The following is a 21,587-nucleotide window of genomic DNA, read 5'->3' on the forward strand; positions in this document are numbered from 1 at the left end:
TGACGTGTCCTGCCAAAGCCCACTCACTTTCTTTGCAATCGATATGATGATGGGTGTGTGCAGGGGCGGTTTCTTCATTAGGGCGATTGGGCGACGCACCACCAATGTCATTCAACCACAGAGTCACGCTAGCCGTCACTGTGCCTCTGGATATAGTCCAATCAGCGTCATGCTACGTTCTGTGGAGTACCGCCTCTTTTTGGGCGATTTCCCTCCAGCTGAGAATCGCCCCGAGTGGTCCCATAGACTTACATTCAAAGATGTTTTTTTTCGAACGGGGGCGCTGCAATGCATTCTCTATGGCTTCCGGGAGGGCTCGCCCTAACGTGCTTACGTCATCATACGTGCCTACGTCATCATACGTAAGCACGTTTCATCCAACAATATAATTTGTCGCCACCTAGTGGAATCTTTAATAAAATAAACTTGAGTGGTTTGTTTTAATAGTGAGTATAGAAACAAACAAGATGTATTGTAAGAGTCACTTTATTTTTCATTAATATTAAAGAAGTGAAGTTGCCTTTACATGCTTAAGCTGTTAATTTATCCATTGCATGGGTGGAGCTTATCCTTATCAATCATCCAGACATTTGCCCCCCTGAGAGATTTTGCAGGAGCCGCCACTGGGTGTGTGTATGTTGAACTTCTTTGTGCACCGCGTGTAGCCAACCGTGCTAATCGGAGGTATGGTGCCTCCAACTTGTGTATGTTCTCTAATTCACATGTTCATCTTCTTGTCTCTGTCGTTTTAATCATGTGCCTCCCCATGCTTCGTGTGCTCTTTTCAGCTTTTGATCCATTTAATCTGTGAATGATATGCACAAGTCATATACAACAAGTCATGCACAGCGAGTTCACTAAATCATTTTACGATACGAGTTTTTATATGGCACAACTGAAGAACACCTCAATGTATGTATACCTCGGAAGTTATTAAGGCGACAATGATCAACATTATGAAATAAAGAGGCACTCTGGGTCGGAGTGCTTTTTGAAAACTGAAGATAATAACGAAACTCAACTTTCCAATGTGGAAATATTTAAACCGATGCATATTGCTTGCTATGATGAAATTTAGATCAATAACATTAATGATGGCAATATTTAGACTCTAAGTAGGCAAATTACTTTGAGGTGGCGACGGCCTGGGGAGGCCTTCATCCAGCAGTGGATTGATCATGGCTGATGATGTTTACAGCAGCTACATGTGTGGAATATCCTGGTTTGCATTATTCTATTTTTGTGCCGGGCACTTTTGCCCTGCTAAGGGGCACACACTCTGTGTCAATGGGCTCTCAACTGGGATGTGAGGGTCTTCACACATGCATGGCCAGTGAGAATAACGGGATATATTGCCCAACAAGTAAACCCGTAAAAACAAAGTTTTTCACTATAAATCCTTTACATGCGTGGCATCGGGGCGGCTAGAGTCCTCTCGTCCTCTGGCTTGAGATGGCTGCCACCTATGGGTCAGATGATTGTCTGGCAGCATTAAACAATTGGTAATTAAATATTTACAAAAATTTCCCTAAACAGTGTAAAATTTTTGAAAACATTTTTTTCACGAAAATGCATTGTCACGCACACCGAGGCTGTGTGCAAAATGTCAGCTCGATTGGATCACGGAAAGTGGGTTAAAAAACGACCGAAAGATTTGCACGGTCCTAAGCAAGCAAGCAAACTTAATATAAAGGATTTTAAAAAGAAGCGATGGTTAATCCCGGCACTTGAATATGTGCCGCTACTTAAAAGTGCGATCCTGGGTTCACGTCAACCTACATGCCATCTGCACCTTCATCCTTAGCCAGACAAGCATCCCTTCACACTCCGTATGATGATGAGCATGTTTTGATACGCACGATACTCGTATTAACCGTGTGTTCTGCTGACCACTGACCCCAATTATTCTCAAGCTTTGATGGGAAACACTTTGATCAGCGCACTGTGCTTTGATCACATTTACATTCACAATTCGGTCCTGGAGAATGTAGGGACGGAAACAAATGTGTCAGTGGTCAGATGTGACGACTCGGTGTGCAAATATTCACCCCCCCTCCGAGAACAGCGATATGATTGTTGCGATTTATGGTCGCGATTTCATCCAAGAATAGACTTGATTGAACGTTGGGGTAAATTATGGCGCTGCTAGTGGATGCAAGGGGTATTGTGAAGCCCGTTTGTGTACGACGTTCCAATTGAAGGAAAAAAAAACCGAATTGCACTGCACTCTATACGTTTCTATGCACGGATTAATCGACGAATGAGATACTTCGTACATTAGTTCCCACTCCTGCTCGACACAGCTTCTGGTACGAACCTGGACATGTTTAGTCAATCCACGCTGCCTAGCATAGTTGAGTTATGGCCAAACAACCCCCCATGACCAATACGGTGGGGTATGTACGTATGTTGAACTTCTTTCACACCATACGTAGCCGACCGTGCTAATCGGAGGTGCTGGGGAAGGACAACAAACTAAACACAAAAAGCGAATTCTAAAGAAATTAGTTTTATTTATCTAGATGTAAAATTTCATAGCTCCAGTGGCTTCATTACATCGGAAGGAAGAGCGTTCAAGATGGAATGCATGCAGCAGTGGATTGATAAAGGTCTGTAAACCGATTTGTTCGGTAAAGTTGGGTGAAAATACATAGGCAGGAACTGTGTGACACTGTAAACAAACCCGTTAATGCTTAATACCAGTCTATGAGCACAGGCGGCGCTGTTAGACTACTGTGGATAGCGAAGGACACAATGGAATCTTGAGTGTTCTTCTTGCTGACGGCGTGGAATTGTATGATCAGCAAAGTGTGCACGTTCATGTCGAGGTTCGTGAGTGAGGCCAGCCAGTGGTCGGATCCAGGAGTAGCCGCATGGGGGAATATTCAGAAATTCTGCCAGGAGAGAATTTTGAAAGAGAGGCTGGAATAAGACGGGCGGCAAGGATTGGCCAATCAGCCAAAAGTTTTGCAAGGGGAAAGATGTGGTGCGTTGATGTGGTATGCACGGCGGTGTTGACTTCAAGCTACAAGTCTGGTCAATAATATATTGGAATTATGATATTTTTTTCACCCGAGATAAAATGTAACATGTTTCTGTAGTAAAGCCAAATTACTATTTGTATTGCATTTGTATCAATATACGATGCATGTTGTCCATTAGTGCAGTCAATACGACACTGTCAGCAAGTAAATATATGATTCATTTAAATGGAATTGTATTGATAGTTTTTGTATTTAATAATGATTAATATTTATGACATTCTGTTGCTTCCTTCTTTTTTGCTTGTTTTTGTTGAGTTAGTATTTTATTATGGTGTGTCTTTTTCTTTTTAACTATAGTTATATTCCCTTAATTCTCATCCATTATTAGATAAATAAACACATTGATGTAATTGCCGATAAAATTTCACGCAATTTAATTTAAACTTTTCAATTGGTAATTTCACAAATTTACAGTATGTGTTTGAAAAACAAAATTAAGAAAATTAAACCAGAAATTACACATCAAAAACTGTTTTAAGCAATCAAACTTAACCGAAACCCGGCCGTAATGTGTCCACTGATCCCTCTGGATCTTGAAAGTTAAGCAGTATACAATGCCTGGCTTGGGTGGGTGACCATCATTGCTTTGCAGGTTTTGTGGATATTGGCTTGTGAGGTGCCAGGAGATGGCAGCAAAGATGTTTGTGCGGCCTACATATATTTGACTCACTCCCGTGGATTGAGTCATTGGATTTAACCTGCGTGGGGCGATGAGTGAAACCTACTCGGATGTCATTTTATCTAGGTAATAACGCCCCCCCCCCACCAGATGCCCAACCACTGTCAATGGAATTCGCCAAACATCCCATATCGAGGACCCTACTGAAACACGTCTTGAGACTCAGTGAGGTTCTCCTGAGTAAAATATAATGTCGTCTTAAAGCTTTCGTGACTGCAGGGATTCATCTTCTTGGTTCTTTCGGTAAAGTCACGTGACTTTACCGAAAGAATCAGGAAGATATAAATTCGTCATTCGTAGTTTAATAAGCTGCGTGTGCTTAAGTCCACAACACTGTATGTAAAACAGGCAATAACAACACAAACATTGTAAAACGCAAATTAATTTCACCAAACCATACGCGTATTTGTGTAATAATAGAAATTAAGGTTTTTAAAAAAAAAAAACTGTGATTAATACATCGACACGCAAATGTGAACCAGACTGAATACCAAAAAAACCTCAAATCTAATTCGCCAAACATCCACCACAAAGACCCTCTTTAAAATGTGTCTTAAGCGAAGCTTCCCTGGATGAACAAAGGTCACAACTGACATGGTTGCCCTGTTGTAATATTCCACATTTGCTCGTGTACCTTCTAACGTTATGAAGTGAATAAAAATGCATTTTCTATGTGCAGCGTCTTTTTCTCAAAAACGTTTGGGATTGTGGCCTTCCTTTCACTTTGCTCTGCCCATGAAATTAACTCGCGACACTTTTGCATCAGATAATATTCTCCCTGTTGCATCCAGTTGTTCAAAATTTGCTTGTGTAATTTTAATTCCCTCTCTTTCCCGGATTTTTGCGTGCACCTCTAATGTCCCGGTCAAAACATCACATTCAGTCAGGACCCCCCCCCCATCCAATGGATCCTACTCCTCCATCCCCTCCTCCACCCCTATCCATCGCCCCACCCATAAAAAAAATATTTAAATAAATACATCCCCCACCTAAATCTAACTTGTATAATCAATGCACGCATTATTAACTCGTATTTAGTGACCTGCTTACCATTTTCCCCTTTTTGCCCTCTTACCGTTTATTTTTATTTATTTTGTTATCATATTCTTGGTTCTTTCGGTAAAGTCACGTAGAAGGGAAATAATAAAATAATATAAATATAGAAAAACTAAAAATATATTTTTTTAATGTTTTATTTTTTATTATTTTATTATTTCCGTTCTACGTGACTTTACCGAAAGAACCAAGAATATGAATCCCTGCAGTCACGAAAGCTTAAAATCAACATTTATTTTGTTATCGTTTGTAAAACTTGGCAAACCCCCCCACCCCACCCATACTGGACATCCGTGAGCGACACACGACCCCAAAAAAAATTGAGCTTCCGAGCCCATTGGATTCCTCTCCCCCCCCAAAAAAGAAAACTCCCAAAAAATTCACCAAACGCCCATTTATTTAATTCCCTTTATTTATTTAATTGCATCGCAAGCGCTGCCGGGACACGTGACGTCAACTCCAACGCCGGAGTTGCAAGTTGCGGAGCGGAGCGAGGCGTGCGGCGCTTTTTAGGTCGCCTCGAATCATTCCAAATGTGCGGATAATCCGTACGGGGGCGACTTCTCTTCGTCAACATCATCACCATCTCGTCGCCATCATCAATATCGTCGTTATCATCACAACGCACGGCGCTTTTTTTTGTCCTGGGGAGCGCCGTTCGGTTTGGGGGGGGGGTGGTGGTGGTGATGGGGGCGGCATTTGTTAAGTGTTGGGTCTCAGTCTAGCGGCGGCGGTCGTAGGAGTCGTAGTTCGTGTGGATATCATTGTTCAAGATGCATCGTTAGCAAGGGCACTTCGTCACCGTGGCGATACTCGCAGTGGTAACCACAAGCCTACGCTGCCCCATCGACAGATCGCCCAGCTTGCAACAGCATCGTCATATACTGTATCGTGGATTAAAACATTGCGGCCGGCGACGACTCGACGCGGTTTGTTGCAGCAAAGATGCTCAAATGCATGCCTCTGTGGCGATGCAATCGACACGTGGACGCCATCGACAAGAGGCATTGTTCCCTGGTCGTGGTGCCCGACGAGGTGCTACGCTGTGGACGCTCCCTGGAGGAGCTGCTCCTGGACGCCAACCAGCTCCGCGAGCTGCCGAAGGTGCGGAACGCTTCCTCATCCAGCCATGGGCGACGTGCCCTGTCTGCCTACCTGGGTTCCTGTGCCTATCTCTAGTGCCTACCTGGGTTCCTGTGCCTATCTCTAGAGTCTACCTGGTTCCTACCTATCTCTAGTGCCTACCTGGTTCCTACCTATCTCTAGAGACTACCTGGTTCTTACCTATCTCTAGTGCCTACCTGGGTTCCTGTGCCTATCTCTAGTGCCTACCTGGTTCCTACCTATCTCTAGAGACTACCTGGTTCCTACCTATCTCTAGAGTCTACCTGGTTCCTACCTATCTCTAGAGACTACCTGGTTCCCTGCCTATATCTAGAGTCTACCTGGTTCCTGTCTATCTCTAGAGTCTACCTGGTTCCCTGCCTCTCTCTAGAGTCTACCTGGTTCCTGCCTATCTCTAGTCTACCTGGTTCCTACCTATCTCTAGTGCCTACCTGGGTTCCTGTGCCTATCTCTAGAGGCTACCTGGTTCCTACCTATCTCTAGTGCCTACCTGGTTCCTACCTATCTCTAGAGACTACCTGGTTCCTACCTATCTCTAGAGACTACTTGGTTCCTACCTATCTCTAGAGTCTACCTGGTTCCCTGCCTATCTCTAGTGCCTACCTGGTTCCTACCTATCTCTAGAGACTACTTGGTTCCTACCTATCTCTAGAGACTACCTGGTTTCCTGCCTATCTCTAGAGTCTACCTGGGTTCCTGCCTATCTCTAGAGTCTACCTGGGTTCCTACCTATCTCTAGAGTCTACCTGGTTCCCTGCCTATCTCTAGAGTCTACCTGGGTTCCTGCCTATCTCTAGAGACTACCTGGTTCCTACCTATCTCTAGAGACTACCTGGTTCCTACCTATCTCTAGAGTCTACCTGGTTCCTACCTATCTCTAGTGCCTACCTGGTTCCTACCTATCTCTAGAGACTACCTGGTTCCTACCTATCTCTAGAGACTACCTGGTTTCCTGCCTATCTCTAGAGTCTACCTGGTTCCCCGCCTATCTCTAGAGTCTACTTGGTTCCCTGCCTATCTCTAGAACCTACCTGGTTCCCTGCCTATCTCTAGAGTCTACCTGGTTCCCCGCCTATCTCTAGAGCCTACCTGGGTTCCTACCTATCTCTAGAACCTACTTGGTTCCCTGCCTATCTCTAGAGTCTACCTGGTTCCCCGCCTATCTCTAGAACCTACCTGGTTCCCTGCCTATCTCTAGAGTCTACCTGGTTCCCCGCCTATCTCTAGAGCCTACCTGGGTTCCTGTCTATATCTAGAGTCTACCTGGGTTTCTGTGCCTATCTCTAGAGTCTACCTGGTTCCCTGCCTATCTCTAGAGACTACCTGGGTTCCTGCCTATCTCTAGTGCCTACCTGTCTTCATGTGCCTGCAGTTTATTTGTATTATTCCTACAGTATACACGTCTCCCTGCCTTCCTACCCGTATACCTCGCTTCCTGTCGGAAGGTCTAATCTGTCTGCCGGTATATTCGGCCTGCTAGCCTGCCCTGTCTGCTTACCTGTCGTCTTGCCTGCATACGTGTTTCCCTGTCTCTCTGCCTTAACGTCTCCCTTATCTGTCTGTAAATCTGTTCATCTGCCTGCTGTCATCGTCTGCCTGCCTGCAATGGCTGTGCCCATCTACCCGCATGCCTGTCTACCTGCTGCTGTTCTACGTGTCTTCCTGTCTGAATGTCTCCCCTGTCCATCTGCTTGCTGGCCTACCTGTTTACCTGCCTACCTGTTTACCTGCCTACCTGTTTACCTGCCTGTCTACCTGCCGTGTGCTTGCCCTTCTTCAGTTGTCACCCTGCCGTATGCTGCCGCTCACTTTCACGTGTTAGTGCCCCTCCTGTAATGTGGCTGTACCCGATCTTAACCGACTGCAGGAGATCGCAATTTTTTTGTCAGGCTCCAGGCAAAGAGGTACCTGCCTACCTTTCTGTCTGGTTGCTTTACCTCGGTGTTCATCGTACCCTGCCTCTATTCACCTACCTTGGCTGTAGCATCTAACCAACCGTGACCAATATAATGGAGAGATCACCTGCCCTACTAACCTTGCTTGACCAGCTTATTTGGAAATCCCGTCTGTATCCAACATTTACTGTGATTCTTTCCAAAACTGATCAATTATATGAGATTCTATACTTCACCCATCTCACTTTACGTGATAACCCGTGTTTATCTTCCATGCATACGTAGAATCTATCCTTTGTTTAATCCCTGTTCATGACTTAACTGAATCCAACCATAACCAATTTATGGAATGTTCACTGCATCTGCCTTAGATCATTCGCCTCCTCCTTTCCCTCCTCGTCTCTATGATGTATCTACCTCGGCTAACTTCATGTCCTTTCTGACTTGGTCTGAATTCCGCCAAGCCACCCCCAGAGGCAAGGATACCCACTCTGCTCTTGCACTTCCCAATTCTGACCCCTAAATCACAACCCAAATCATCAATCCTTTACACACCAATCTTAGCTGCTGTCATTAACACAAATACAACCAGAGCTCCTATCATTATCATCATCCTCTCGAAAACAAACTTGTATTTTATCATGCAGTAATAATTTTACACTCCGACCGTAGCGCCACTCATCTACACCTGAACCATCGTCCCGATTATAACGCCTCTAGATCCAAACCCTATCCACTTATCACTTATTACACCCCAATTATAGCCCCTCACCATGACTTTTATACACCACAACCATAGCCCCTATCATCACTCAATTAGACACCAACCATATCTCATATTAGCACTCTATACCCCAACCATAGCCCCCTTTCATCACTCTATACCACAACCATACCATCACTCTACACCACAATCATACCATCACTCTACACCACAACCATACTATCACTCTACAGCACAACCATACCATCACTCTACACCACAACCATCACTCTATACCACAACCATACCATCACTCTACACCACAACCATACCATCACTCTACACCACAACAACACCATCACTATACACCACAACCATACCATCACTCTATACCACAACCATACCATCACCATACCATCACTATACCACAACCATACCATCACTATACCACAACCATACCATCACTATACCACAACCATACCATCACTCTACACCACAACCATACCATCACTCTATACCACAACCATACCATCACTCTACACCACAAACATACCATCACTCTACACCACAACCATACCATCACTCTACACCACAACCATACCATCACTCTACACCACAACCATACCATCACTCTATACCACAACCATACCATCACTCTATACCACAACCATACCATCACTCTATACCACAATCATACCATCACTGAACCACAACCATACCATCACTCTACACCACAACCATCGCCTCCTTTCATCTACTCTCTAACCATGGCCCCAGGATCACTCCCCCACATCTAAAAATGACCTTTATAACCAAACGTACTCTCTCAATGGACAAAAAAACCCCCTACATCCTCCCACAAACATTAACAACGCAGCAGTGGCGTGGGGTCGTCTCAAACACCCCGCGGCCCCGACCCCCCTCCCCCCCCGTGCCCGGGCCCTCCTCCCTCGCGCCAAACTCGTTGCGCTGTCAGGAAAAACGGTAGGCCCCGTAGCGGCCTACTTTCTCCGCCTTGTACTTTTCGCGCGTTTTGCAGAATGTTTGCCTGTCGTCGCTTTGTAGATACGTTCGTTTAGTTTCGTGTGTTCAAGTGCAATTGATGACATTGTGGTCATTGTTGGTGTGGTCATTGTTGGTGAAGCCATGGAACAATTTGTACTGTGGGCTGCGGCAGTACAGTGCTGTGGAGTTTAAGAGTTGTTTTCTATGTACTTGCACTGTACAGTATACGCTCGGTTTTTACAATTTTTATTTTTTCATGAAATAAGTTCGCTTTGAGTAAACATTTGCAAGTCGACGGAACTGATGCAAAGTATATACCCATTCAAGACCAATGGCGGATTGCACAAAACTGCTTAAGTGATTTTCCCCTTTAACTATCATCATCGACAAACGTGTAAAAAAGCCCATCAAGTTATCATAAGCAAAGTATTGACCTCGTGTATAATGCATTGTTATATAATCATTATTGTCATGCCCGTTATCAATCCACTTTCTCGAGGAGGGCCTTCCAAAAGCCGTCTCACGGTCGTGGGTTCATCGTTTGACCATACTTCACCAAGCTGGTCAATTGTGGGTTGATGAAAGGAAAAGGGTTCCTAGTAATGGTTTCGGATATAATTCATCCACTGCTGTTAACCGCGTCGGGTTTTATGCCTTTCAGGCTTACATCATTTCTAGATGTTAACCCGGTGGTTGCGGTGCGACTTTAACCCGCTTCTCGTACGAGGGCGTTTTTTGTTTTGCAATTGACACCTCTGATCCCAAACGCATTACATTTCAAGATAAATATTAAAAGAGTGGAGTTGATATCCACACGAATTATTTGTTTGCACTCATAAGCGTGCTCAGTTTCCCTTAGTCTAATATGTTATTGCCCATTTGAAACAGACATCGATCAACTACTGTTTGAAGTCCTCAAGACCTCACTTAAGCCATTGCGAATTCTCACGACCAATAGGTTTTAACTTTGCCATTTTGTTGACATACACCGAAACCTATTTGTTTAATAGATAGAAAACATACACGCGTTATATCACGTTTCAAATAATGTGTTCCACCCAAGACCAGAATACAGTTACAGGAAACAGCTTTCATGGAGAGACCCGCGTTTCTTGTTAAAATCATTGTAACGCCAAATATCCACGTGTCATTGCATCTGACCACAAAGTACACACGCAGTATTTGAATGCCCAAGAGGACGTCCACCGCGGAGATGGAATACTGCTTATGGGATAGTATGTGGTTTGCGTGGAATACTATCTACGGGCTTTTACATCACGAGATTGTGAGAAATGGTGACAACTTTGGAAGTCAGCCCATCCAGTATTTGATGGATTATAACCGGTAATGTTTGTATTAATTTCATGAAAGCGTTTGGCACAACACATGTATCACCTTCATCCAGCCAGTGGAATGGTAACGATTTTTAATTATCGCTTTTATGTTTTACTTCTCGGTGAATTAGTGGTACAGTGGAAAGGGCCCTGCGTTATGAATCCATTGACCCGAGTACGTTTGCCAAGGCTAAGATCATAGGCAAGTGATATCCGAGCCGGTCCTGGGTACCCCCTTTGCCAACTGGTACACTTATCAGCATGACGAAATATGGTCAGACAATCACCATGACCAACGTGGCATGGGGAAGGCTTAATCCAAAAGTGTGATTTGACAAAGGGATGTAAATTATTGTTTCATTAGTTTTGACCATTTTGTAATCCATTGATTACAGTTTGCTTTCATCATCTTGTATTTGTTTGGATTAGCTTTGAATATTGTAATTGACACCTCATGCCCAGAAACGCATTAAACTTTAAAATAAAAAGTCTGACTACTGTAGCTGAGATGATGCAAAACAGCTACACGCTTTAGTGACAGTTCAACAAATAAGCAAGCGGCTTGTTGAATTCACGTGCCTTTATTTTGCCAGGTCAGAGTCTATTCATGGCTCTCACTTGTAAGAGAAATGACTTCACTTGCACCTAAAACATATTTATACTTTCTCATTCAAGATATTTTAAATGCTTTCATTCGTATAAAAAAAACAATGAGGGTATATATAATTGACCTGGTTTTAGGTATAACAATTTTAGTTGTACAACAGTTTACAGTAATTTGGTGTAGCATCTGATTGATTTTTACACCGCTTGTGCTTAAAATTAACTTGTAAACCCAGTCAATGAATCTCTTTCTGCAGAGGGGACCACATTGGTGCAACTGGGTGCATTTGGAATGTCTCCTCGAGTTGGTGATGCATAACCACAGTCTCCACACGTGCAAACGTGCGAAACGACAGCTACAAGAAGCCTTATCTAATCAATCATTAATGCTCGGTTTACCTTGGGCAGTGCTGTGCAATGTTCTGCTGGCGCAAATGTGTGATCTTAATGGCTTATGAGTTGGCCCGGGTTTTTGTTGGTTTTTCTCTGCTGCTGGAGCAGCAATTCTTCAGGCTACACAACCTCCGAAAGCTGGGACTCAGCGACAATGAACTCCAAAGGCTTCCGCCCGACATTGCCAACTTCATGCACCTTGTCGACCTGGATATGTCCAGAAACGGTGAGAAATTTCTCCAGTATAATGTATGGTGGGATGGGATGGTGGCACATTGATTAGTGCTGCACTGCACTATGGACCAGGCGACCTAAGTTTGATATCCAGCCCATGGGTTACTACATCTGCGAGTAATATATGAATAGATCCTGGGCACCCCATCCACCAATCTGCACTGGCAATAATTGTAAAATATGGTCAAACGATTTCATTGAACACAAGGCCATTGGCGATGGGGAAGCCTTGGATTGACAAACGGTTGTACATTACATTACAATATGGTGACATGGGTACAATGTTAAACTGCGTCCAGTGATGGTGTCTTCTAAAACATACTGTTGAGGAATAAACCTCCTCCTCTGTCCTTCCCTGGTTTTGGCTTTAGAACCCCAGTGTGGTGTTGTGAGAAGAAAGAGGGGAGAGTGGTATGGGATGGAGTAACCATGAGCTATGGACCTGCCCTTGGGCAGAGAATGTGAGAGAGATAAGGGTGTTGTGCCTGGCCTCATAAAACATATTGAGTTCCCCCCACCCCTTTTGAATACAAATGAAGGTAAATGTAATTTGATATGTTTTATGCAACTCTCTACTGTATTTCAAGTCAATCTGTCAATATTATTATCAAGACGGATGAAAATTATTTGGCACGCTGGGGTTGGGGCCATGGGGTGTTTGAGGATGACCCTATATGACTGTTATGTGTAATGTCTGTGGCCCGGTATAGGTTATTGTCGATTGAGTGAGTTCATTTTATTTTAAATGTTGTACTTTTGGCTGTGGAGTGATCCTGGGGCTACGGTTGGAGTGTAGCTGGAAAAAAGAGGCTATGGTTGGTGTCTAATTGAGCGAAGATAGAGGATATGGTTGGGATCTACGCTTTACACCACAACTCGTCTCAAACATTTGGAAAGGCACTGCCAGTGGCAGCTGAGAGTACAAGGTGACTCGGCACGTGGCCTGGAAAGGGGCCATCAGTCTGCCATTTAGGCACGATGATCGTCATGTATAATCCCAATTGAGTAATTTACACTTTTTAGCTCTAAAATCCTGACCAATACCGTGAAATATTTGTAACAATGATGCTGCCATGTGATATCAATTACTTTACTCATTTTGAGAGCAACAGTGTACATGGCGATACGACATTAGGGATACATTTATAGAAACAACATTTTATTTCAAAGCCACAACATGTCTCTCACCAATCTTAATTCAACTTACTTTATAATGTATTACTCTTCTCTAAGGTGGAGCTGTTGATTTCAAACAATTAAATTGCTTGTTGTGAAGAAAGTAAATGTCATAAAAAAATATATCGGTGGCGTATCTGTAAATGGATCAGCCATTGCTAATTTTGTAACAGCCACAGCGTTGTAATTTTGGTTGTGCTCGTTGTTTCAGACATTGCAGAGATACCAGACAGTATCAAGCTCTGTACGTGTCTGGAGGTTGTGGATTTTAGTGGCAACCCACTTACAAGGTACAGTTATGATCATGGTAGTAATGGGGCATTACAGTGCTGGCTTTTAGCCTGCAATTTGAAAAGTATGTTCATAGAAATTGGTTTCCAGTGTGTTGCCTACAAACAGACTGTTTGATATGATTTTATTGTGGTTAACGCATTGCATTAAATACCCTGGTGTCCTGAGTTCGATTATTAGCCGCAGCTAACATTAGCGGGCGAAATGTTATCTAAACCTGTTCTGACCTCGCACATCCCCACCCTACCTCCCAATCTTTACCAACTCACACTGACAAGCACGGTGAAGTATGGTCAAACAACCCTTCAAGACAGACACGACATGGCGTGTTCTTAGTGTGCCCATTTGCTTTTCCGTTCACTTATATCATGTAACGTGATTGACAGAATCGTTTGTTATTTCTGTATTGTAACACATACATTGCGCAGTGGTAGCACAGCATGGTGTGATGAAAAGAAGTGAGACCACTACACTTACATTGCTAGGCACAGCTGGTTACATTTTAAGCACATTCTGTGCAGCAGTACACTTTGTCACCAGTTATTGGGATGAGTTTGTTATCCTCCTTCTACACAAAATATTGAGCTAGTAAAGAGAACGGTTAAAACAACCCCCATGACCAACACGGCTTGTGAAGGTATTAATCCAGTGGTGGATTGGCGGAGGGGTGTATGGAATAAGAGTGTGCGGGAGTGTGCTTATTTGATTAAATACACGTTTCACATTCTCTGTCTGTTTCAGGCTTCCTGAAGGCTTCACACAACTAAAGAGTTTGATTTATCTTTCACTCAATGATGTGTCTTTACAAGGACTGCCAGATGACATTGGAAAGTAAGTGAATACAATTAAAAAAATGCCTTCCCGCAGCTGTTGACACTGGTTATTTATGGCTCGACTTAACATTTATGATTGCGTGTGCATAGTCTGCTGATTGTAGTGGATGCATGGCGCTAATGAATATTACATAAATGTCTTTTGTTTCCTTTAGTTTGTCAAACCTCGTAACACTGGAACTGAGAGAGAACCTTTTAAAGACACTGCCAACGTGAGTTTTCTGTATTATTCCATGAAATCACTGAGGCTGTTGCATTGTGTCACTGACGGAGCGATGTGTTTTCGGCTGCTGGAAACAGTTGATAATGATTTTTAAGCACAGAGCAGGTAACGTTTCCTGACTCTTACCATGACTCCTTGCACAGGTCGTTGCATTTGCTCGTCAAGCTGGAACAGCTGGACCTCGGGAATAATGAACTGGAAACGCTGGTAATGCAGGAAAGCCTCAACCCAAATATAATTTACACAACATGGGATTACCCTACCTCGTACCGTATAGCTGCACCTAGACACCATGGAGATAATGTTTGTGCTTGTTGGCTTATGGTAATCTCGCAGTGTCTTGTTCATAACAGTGAGATTAGTGTCGCCTCGATGTACGACCTTCACTCTGAACAAGTGTATTGATTGGCTCTGGATCGGTACAAGTACTTACCAGTACGTGGCATTTTAGGTCGTATGTCGAGACATGCGGAGTGCTTTAGTCCAGGGGTTAAAAGGTCACGGAGCTTGGTGGCAGGGATGAGCTTGTGAATCTCGTGAAGGTATCCTAGTCACATGAGATTTGTACACAAATGAACATACCCTATTGGAAAAGCAATTGCGTTTGCGATTTGTTAAGTCCCTTGATGGAGTTTTTAGATTCCTTTAGCAAATGCACATTCTTCCGTGTCGCCTCTATAAATGTCAAATGCTTTCTTCCTAAGTGAACTGGACTTGGTCGATTGTTTACTGATTGTGCAGCCTGGGTCTCTGGGATCGCTGCCCAATGTGAGGGAGCTCTGGCTGGATGGGAACCAACTTGAAGCCCTTCCCTCGGTATGCTGCTCACTTCCTCCCTGGACATTATCAAAGTTTAACTGTTGCGTGAACTTTACCTAAGTGTGCAACACGTCACACGAGCTTTTGGATCCTTTTACACTTTCACCGTACAGTACAACGTCACATATCCACCCTAACTAATTAACCGGGCACACCCGAATAGAGTTTGCCATGTGCCCACCGTCCACAACGACTGCACAGAAGGAGTGACAGGCTGAGGCAGAGCCAGCACTGCTAACGTTCCCCTGTCATCGGTTAATATGACTGCTCAGCAGAGATCCTTTATACAGAAGACCACGATAGAGCTAATTTAAGAGTTAATAAGACGTTGAATTTAAGTTTATGTTCCTGTCATACCCCTTGTTTTATATCCCTTTGAAATGTTTGAGTTTGAAGAAGGCTTCTTGTAATGTATAGCACTGGATTCTTTGTAAACATTTTCTCCTGTTTAAGGCAGTATGCACAATATTTATGTGCAGTAACCTTTTTACTCTTATCTGCTATGAAGGGTTGTTGCCCGAAACGTCACCTATTATATATATAAAGACAGTGTTCATGATGAATGTGAGTTTATTTCTGAATTGTGCTTGTGCATCACTGCCAATGCAGCATCACCAAATACTTTGTTTGATTGTTGGACAGTGTAACTCATTCATTTATCATTTATGCGTACATATCTAACCATTTCACATATCTGCCTTTACCTCACTGCCTAGTGAGTCGGATACGCGACGCTGTACTGCACGCTAAAGCGGCATGCAGCTGGGATTGACACATTTTGTGATGTTGTATGGAAAGAAGAACCTGTGTGTGTTAATTGAGTTCCTGGTATGTGTATTCGCTGTGTGTAGGAGATTGGGGAACTCCGGAGGCTAGTGTGCCTCGATATTTCTCAGAATCGGCTGGAGCGGCTGCCAGATGCCATCGGTGGGCTTACTGCCCTCACGGACTTCCTAGCCTCCCAAAATCATCTTGAGGAGCTCCCAGAAGAACTTGGTAAGCCCTGCCAGAACACCCCACTTTCTACCCATGGAATCTAAACAGTGAGCGGTAATATTTGATAAGCGGGTGGAGCGGCGGCAATGTGGTTAGCACACCGATGACCTGAAATCGATAATTGGCCCCAGTTGCCATCTGTAGTGGGTGATATCTCACCTCCCCACCCCACCCCCGTTTTACCAGTCCACGCTCAACCGGAACAGTCGAGTATTGGTTAACAACCTCTATGGCCAGCGCATCATCAAGGGGACTTCATATAATAGTGGTTTGACAGGGGGCTGTAAAAGAGTATCTGTTATTTATTTTATAGGCTTGTAATGGTTTCACTTCTTACATTGCCCAATGAATTTTGATGATTCTGGTTCGTTTCAGGAATTAATGATTTTTGTCTTCGTAATTTTGACGTTTATTGTGTTTTGTTTATTATGTCTCGTGCTCTATTATCATAAATGTATAATATCATGTAATTAGCGTGTGATTTGCGTACACCGTAAATAATCACTTTTTACAAGCAGCAACCGATCATGAGAGCAATCATTTATTTTAATTGATCAAGTGTTGCATGCCTAACCTATGGCTTTGCACCATTAACAGCAGTCTTTTGTCCTGAACCCCAATTTGTACACTTGTAAATCCTAAACTTTAATCCATAATCCTCATCCTCAGTAAAATGTGCTCCTGAAGCTGCTCTTGAAATGCATTAGGTGCTTAACACAGTATTATAAACAACGCTGGCTGTGGCCAACTACAGCACAGAACCTTCCAAAAGAAACCACAAGACCCTTTTCTTAGCTCAACCCATTACCCAAAACATTCAGAAAGGCCTATTGGTATAACTCCCTGAAGGAAAATCCTTCAGAGATGGATTTTGAGCGATGTTATAGTGCCCGCAGTTATATATTTGGGATCATGTCCAAAGAAAAGGGGGGCTTACAATGTCCCGGTGTTTAAATTTGCCTGTTTAACGAAGTGTCTCGCCAGTGTTTAAAGGAGTGGGCGAAATAAAATTCCCAAGGGGAAGTTGCTGGAATCCGAGCGATCCTAAGCAGAGCCTCTGGCATGCACGTGAGCAAGGGGCTGAGTTAAAATTGGTCGAGGGAAATTAGCACTTGGGCTAGTCGCGTCGCATGACTCACTTGGCGTGCAGCCACTTGGATAATGGGGAGCTGCAGAACGTATCAGCAAGTGTGGTTTCTAATGCTCTCGTAATCTTTCTGTAAATGTGAAGAACTACGTCTTCCAGATTGTGGGCTTTAGCAGACATGATGGGTTAGTGCTGCGCCGGATTTGTATAAGAGAGTTGCATAGTTCTGTGCGCAAATGCTGAGCTGAGTTGCGCTGCGACTCCAATGGGTCGTTCAGCATCTATGCCCCCGTTGGTATGGGAATCGATGTTTGCGTGGCATCTGTCTACTCTCAGGGCAACTGAAACACCTGTCAATCCTGAAAGCCGATCAGAACCGTCTTACTCACCTCCCCGAAGCCATTGGTGACTGCGAGAACCTCACCGAACTTATTCTCACTGAAAACCAGCTGGTGGTAAGAGTCAATAAAATGTTTCATTTCATTCTTCTAAATATTCTTATTGTAGTGGCCAAGCTTTCATGCTTTGCGATATATCTCTTGAAATGAAAATGTAAATACTCACTGTTTATATGTTTTTGATGCCACATCGGTTTTCATGATTGTGCTGTGTAGCTCACGGTTATGTTTCCGGGTTGTGTCACTTTTGTTGATCAGCATGATGTCCGACGTTTGTCTCCGTGTGCTGGGGACCACTGAATAGAACAGCTCCATTTTCAGCTGAATGTTTTGTTTGTAAAAAAAATTCTGAATGGTTGAATATGAACTTCTTTTAAATGTTTTTAATATTTCTTGTGACCTTGCAAGTGTGCGACTCCATCCGGCAAAGGAAGTGTGTGTTATTGTGATTATTATTTTTAGTTTTAAACGTTTATTTGAAATGTTCCATTATTTTAACAGACCCTTCCTGCCAGTATTGGGAAGCTTACAAAGCTTACAAACTTGAACTTGGACAAAAACCGCTTGAATTCAATACCTCCTGAGGTACCGTACCCTTCACGTCTCATTGTCAGCTTTTTGTTAACCCCTTGTACCTGCCCTCGTGTATTCATATGCCTAAAGTTACACGAATCACATGAAGTTTTTACATGCATGTTTGTCTTTGTGATATTGAAGTTTAAGGAGCGCTAGTATAGTGGTTAGTGCAATACGCCGATATCCAATCCATGCACTGTATCAGTAGTACATGTATTTGAACCTGTTTTGTGTGCCCCCTAGGTAAACTCAGCCTTAAATGGGTAACTTGGGGTGTTTCATTCAGACTGTATTCTCGACAGACCTGTTCTTCACCTGAGGACGGCTGCTTGCGTTGTGGCCGAAACGTCGTGAGAATTATTTTATTATGTTTTATTTTTATTATTTTATTATTTACATTCTACGTGACTTTACCGAAAGAACCAAGAAGATGAACTTCAATGGTTTTAGAGCATTTGGCTGCTATACGTTTCCACATGATAAGCCAATTTCGTTTAGCTATCATTTGTGGCCAGGTCACTTCTGAAAAAGAGCTAGATAGCTCAGTGGGCCTTACCTGCTAAAATAAAAAAAAGTCTAGTTCAGTTTTACCTCGAGTAGTTGTGAGAGCATCAACACTGTAGACGAAGGTGGCTGGGCATGCTGCGCTCTACAACACCGCCAATGCTAGCCCCAGCAGTTGTTAAGACTAAAGAGGAAGTTTTTGTATATCTGGAGTGCTAAAAACTCAAGGTGAACGTATACAAGGAAGTTGAAAAGTCTGAGTTTATGATTCCTATATTGGCAGAGGTCCATTTAAGCCTGACAAAGTGCTCTGTCTTTGCGTTTTTATTCCTTTAGCGCCACAGGCATTTGAATATCCTTCAACCAACATACCGATCGTCCCCTACGCGTGTAACAATGCTTGCGATGGTCGGTGCGTGCAGATCGGGGGCTGCGGTGCATTGAACGTGCTCTCACTGCGAGACAACCGCGTGACGCAAGTTCCCGGGGAGATTTCTGGTGCCTCCCAAATTCACGTGCTCGACTTGGCCGGCAACAGGTGACATCATGCAACACGAGCCCGTGTGGAGGCCTTGATGCACCAGGGTCATTTGAAAAGCGATCGTCGCCAGCAGTCGTCGCTCATAAATAGTTGCTTCAACATTGTTTCATGCTTTACAACTAAGGTTGAAAGCTACTGAGTAGGTTTTCGCGGTTGTGCTGTATAGCTCTCGAATGTGTTTTCAGGTTGTACTGCATGTTGTCCGGCATGATGTATTGACGTTGTGCTCCTTGCAGAGAGCTCTCATCATGGTCCGCTTTACTACAGAGGGTGATGAGAACTGGAGTTTTAAAAGCACTGGGCTAGACGCTCTGTCATTGCCCCAATTGCCCCGAGAAAATGCCTTCCCAGTGAGAAAATTGCCTGCAACGATTGCCCTGCAATATTTCCCTTGTGTGTCTTGGCCTTCACATTAGCACCACAGGGCTTCTTATGACAGACTTGCTTAGTGCTGCTTGGTGTGCTTACTCACCTAGCACTGACACTCTCAGCCTTGCCTGTCTCATCTTGGCAGTGCACTTGACCACTGGGCATGTAATACATTTTTAAACTCATGATAAATTAATAGATTCTCATGTGTAATAATATAGATGGGGGAGCAAGTGTTATGTATTTTGCGCACCATGCTATGAACCTGGTGATCCGGTAAATGCCCAACCGCCATGATATAGCCTTTCCGCAACCTACACTCTTTAGCGTGGTGAAGCATGGCCAATCTACCTCCATTGCCAACACAGGAGGGGCCATCATCTAGCAGTGGTTTAACAGAGGCTGTAAATAATCCCTTATTATATACTGGATGTAATTTATATGTAAAAACCGCGCAACCCCTGCTGTTTCTACGTGTACTACAATGGCAGAATAATGTATTGCATTCTTGAATTGCAATTTCAATTCATAATAAAATACAAAATTACGGGGATGAATTGTTTCATACTTGCCCAACACTTCCAGCTAATTGTAAATACAAAATTTGTAATTTAACATTGTTCCCTTTTGGACAGATCTTTCATTGGCAAATTGTTACATGTGCATGTGAATACGTGTCTCTTGTTGTACACCATGGGTCACATTCAGACGGCAAAGGCCTTTGGAGTGACCTGCCGAACCCTGGCCTACTGAGAGATAAGAGATCTACAGATGAGTGATATGACAGATACACGAGAGCTAGATATGACGGCTGTAGATTAAAGATTAAACGAAAGTTACATGAGCAAGAGAGATGTGAGAGACTTGTGGATGAGATGTATACATTAGTGGTCCGATGTAATGTTATGACTTGGAGACACTGATATTATTTTGCATATACATGTGACAGGAAGTTACATGGCTCACCCATTGCATGTTAATTTATTTTATTGACCCTCTCGGAATATATTGTTGAGGAACCCTGCTGTACACAAAACACTTGTGTGTGCGCCCTGTGTTTCTATCGGCATGTAGTGATTATTATCCTCCGAATGCAATTACTTGTAAATCTGATTAATTAATAAATAGCTTGGTGCGAAATGTATTACACGAGCGACAGTTTTGTTGAAGTTAAATCCGTTATGTTGTCCAACGGTACACTCAATACGGACAGCTTTCGGTAAAATAAAAATACGCCCCGCATTTTATCGTGCTGCAGGTTAGAAAACTTGCCGATAGAACTGGCCAAGTTGAGCCTCAAGGCTCTGTGGCTGTCCGAAAACCAGTCGCAGCCCATGCTGAAATTCCAGACGGAGGAGGACGTGCGGAGTGGCCTCAAGGTGCTCACCTGCGTGCTGTTGCCCCAGAGGCCTCCGCTCAGCATGGGTATGTATCCACGAATCCACACACAATGTGCTTGCTGGTCGTACCGCATGTTCGGCACAATGTGCGATGTTTGTCTCCACGTGGTGGGAGCTTGCTTGGGAACTGAATTATTTGAAATCACTGAAGTAGCTATTTATAGCTTTCGTGACTGCAGGGAATCATCTTCTTGGTTCTTGCAGTAAAGTCACGTAGAAGGGAAATAATAAAATAATACAAATATTCAGACGCTGTCTTTCCGACAGACCTGTTCTTCACCTGAGGACGGCAGCTTGCGTTGT

The 21,587-nt window shown here is 43.6% G+C and overlaps 1 protein-coding gene across 5 annotated transcripts in view; it reads left to right on the top strand.

Annotated features, from left to right (window-relative positions):
• Positions 1-5,211: 5,211 nt before the first annotated feature.
• LOC144731794 (protein scribble homolog) overlaps positions 5,212-21,587 on the top strand; it is a 51,596-nt gene continuing 35,220 nt past the window's right edge. For 3 of the 5 annotated variants that reach the window (XM_078613047.1, XM_078613055.1, XM_078613064.1), the window contains exons 1-12: positions 5,213-5,883; positions 11,946-12,063; positions 13,459-13,537; positions 14,280-14,369; positions 14,527-14,583; positions 14,738-14,801; positions 15,336-15,410; positions 16,265-16,409; positions 17,833-17,951; positions 18,396-18,479; positions 19,397-19,512; positions 21,143-21,309. In XM_078613047.1, the coding sequence (XP_078469173.1) occupies positions 5,725-5,883; positions 11,946-12,063; positions 13,459-13,537; positions 14,280-14,369; positions 14,527-14,583; positions 14,738-14,801; positions 15,336-15,410; positions 16,265-16,409; positions 17,833-17,951; positions 18,396-18,479; positions 19,397-19,512; positions 21,143-21,309 (1,273 nt within the window). In that variant the 5' untranslated portion in view covers positions 5,213-5,724. Of the gene's footprint in view, positions 5,884-11,945; positions 12,064-13,458; positions 13,538-14,279; positions 14,370-14,526; positions 14,584-14,737; positions 14,802-15,335; positions 15,411-16,264; positions 16,410-17,832; positions 17,952-18,395; positions 18,480-19,396; positions 19,513-21,142; positions 21,310-21,587 lie in introns of all 5 variants that reach the window. The other 2 variants (XM_078613038.1, XM_078613074.1) reach the window with 1 other exon arrangement.

The sequence above is a fragment of the Lampetra planeri genome, chromosome 2, assembly GCF_965212315.1.
Source record: "Lampetra planeri chromosome 2, kcLamPlan1.2.h2, whole genome shotgun sequence".
NCBI classification, from domain to species: domain Eukaryota; kingdom Metazoa; phylum Chordata; class Hyperoartia; order Petromyzontiformes; family Petromyzontidae; genus Lampetra; species Lampetra planeri.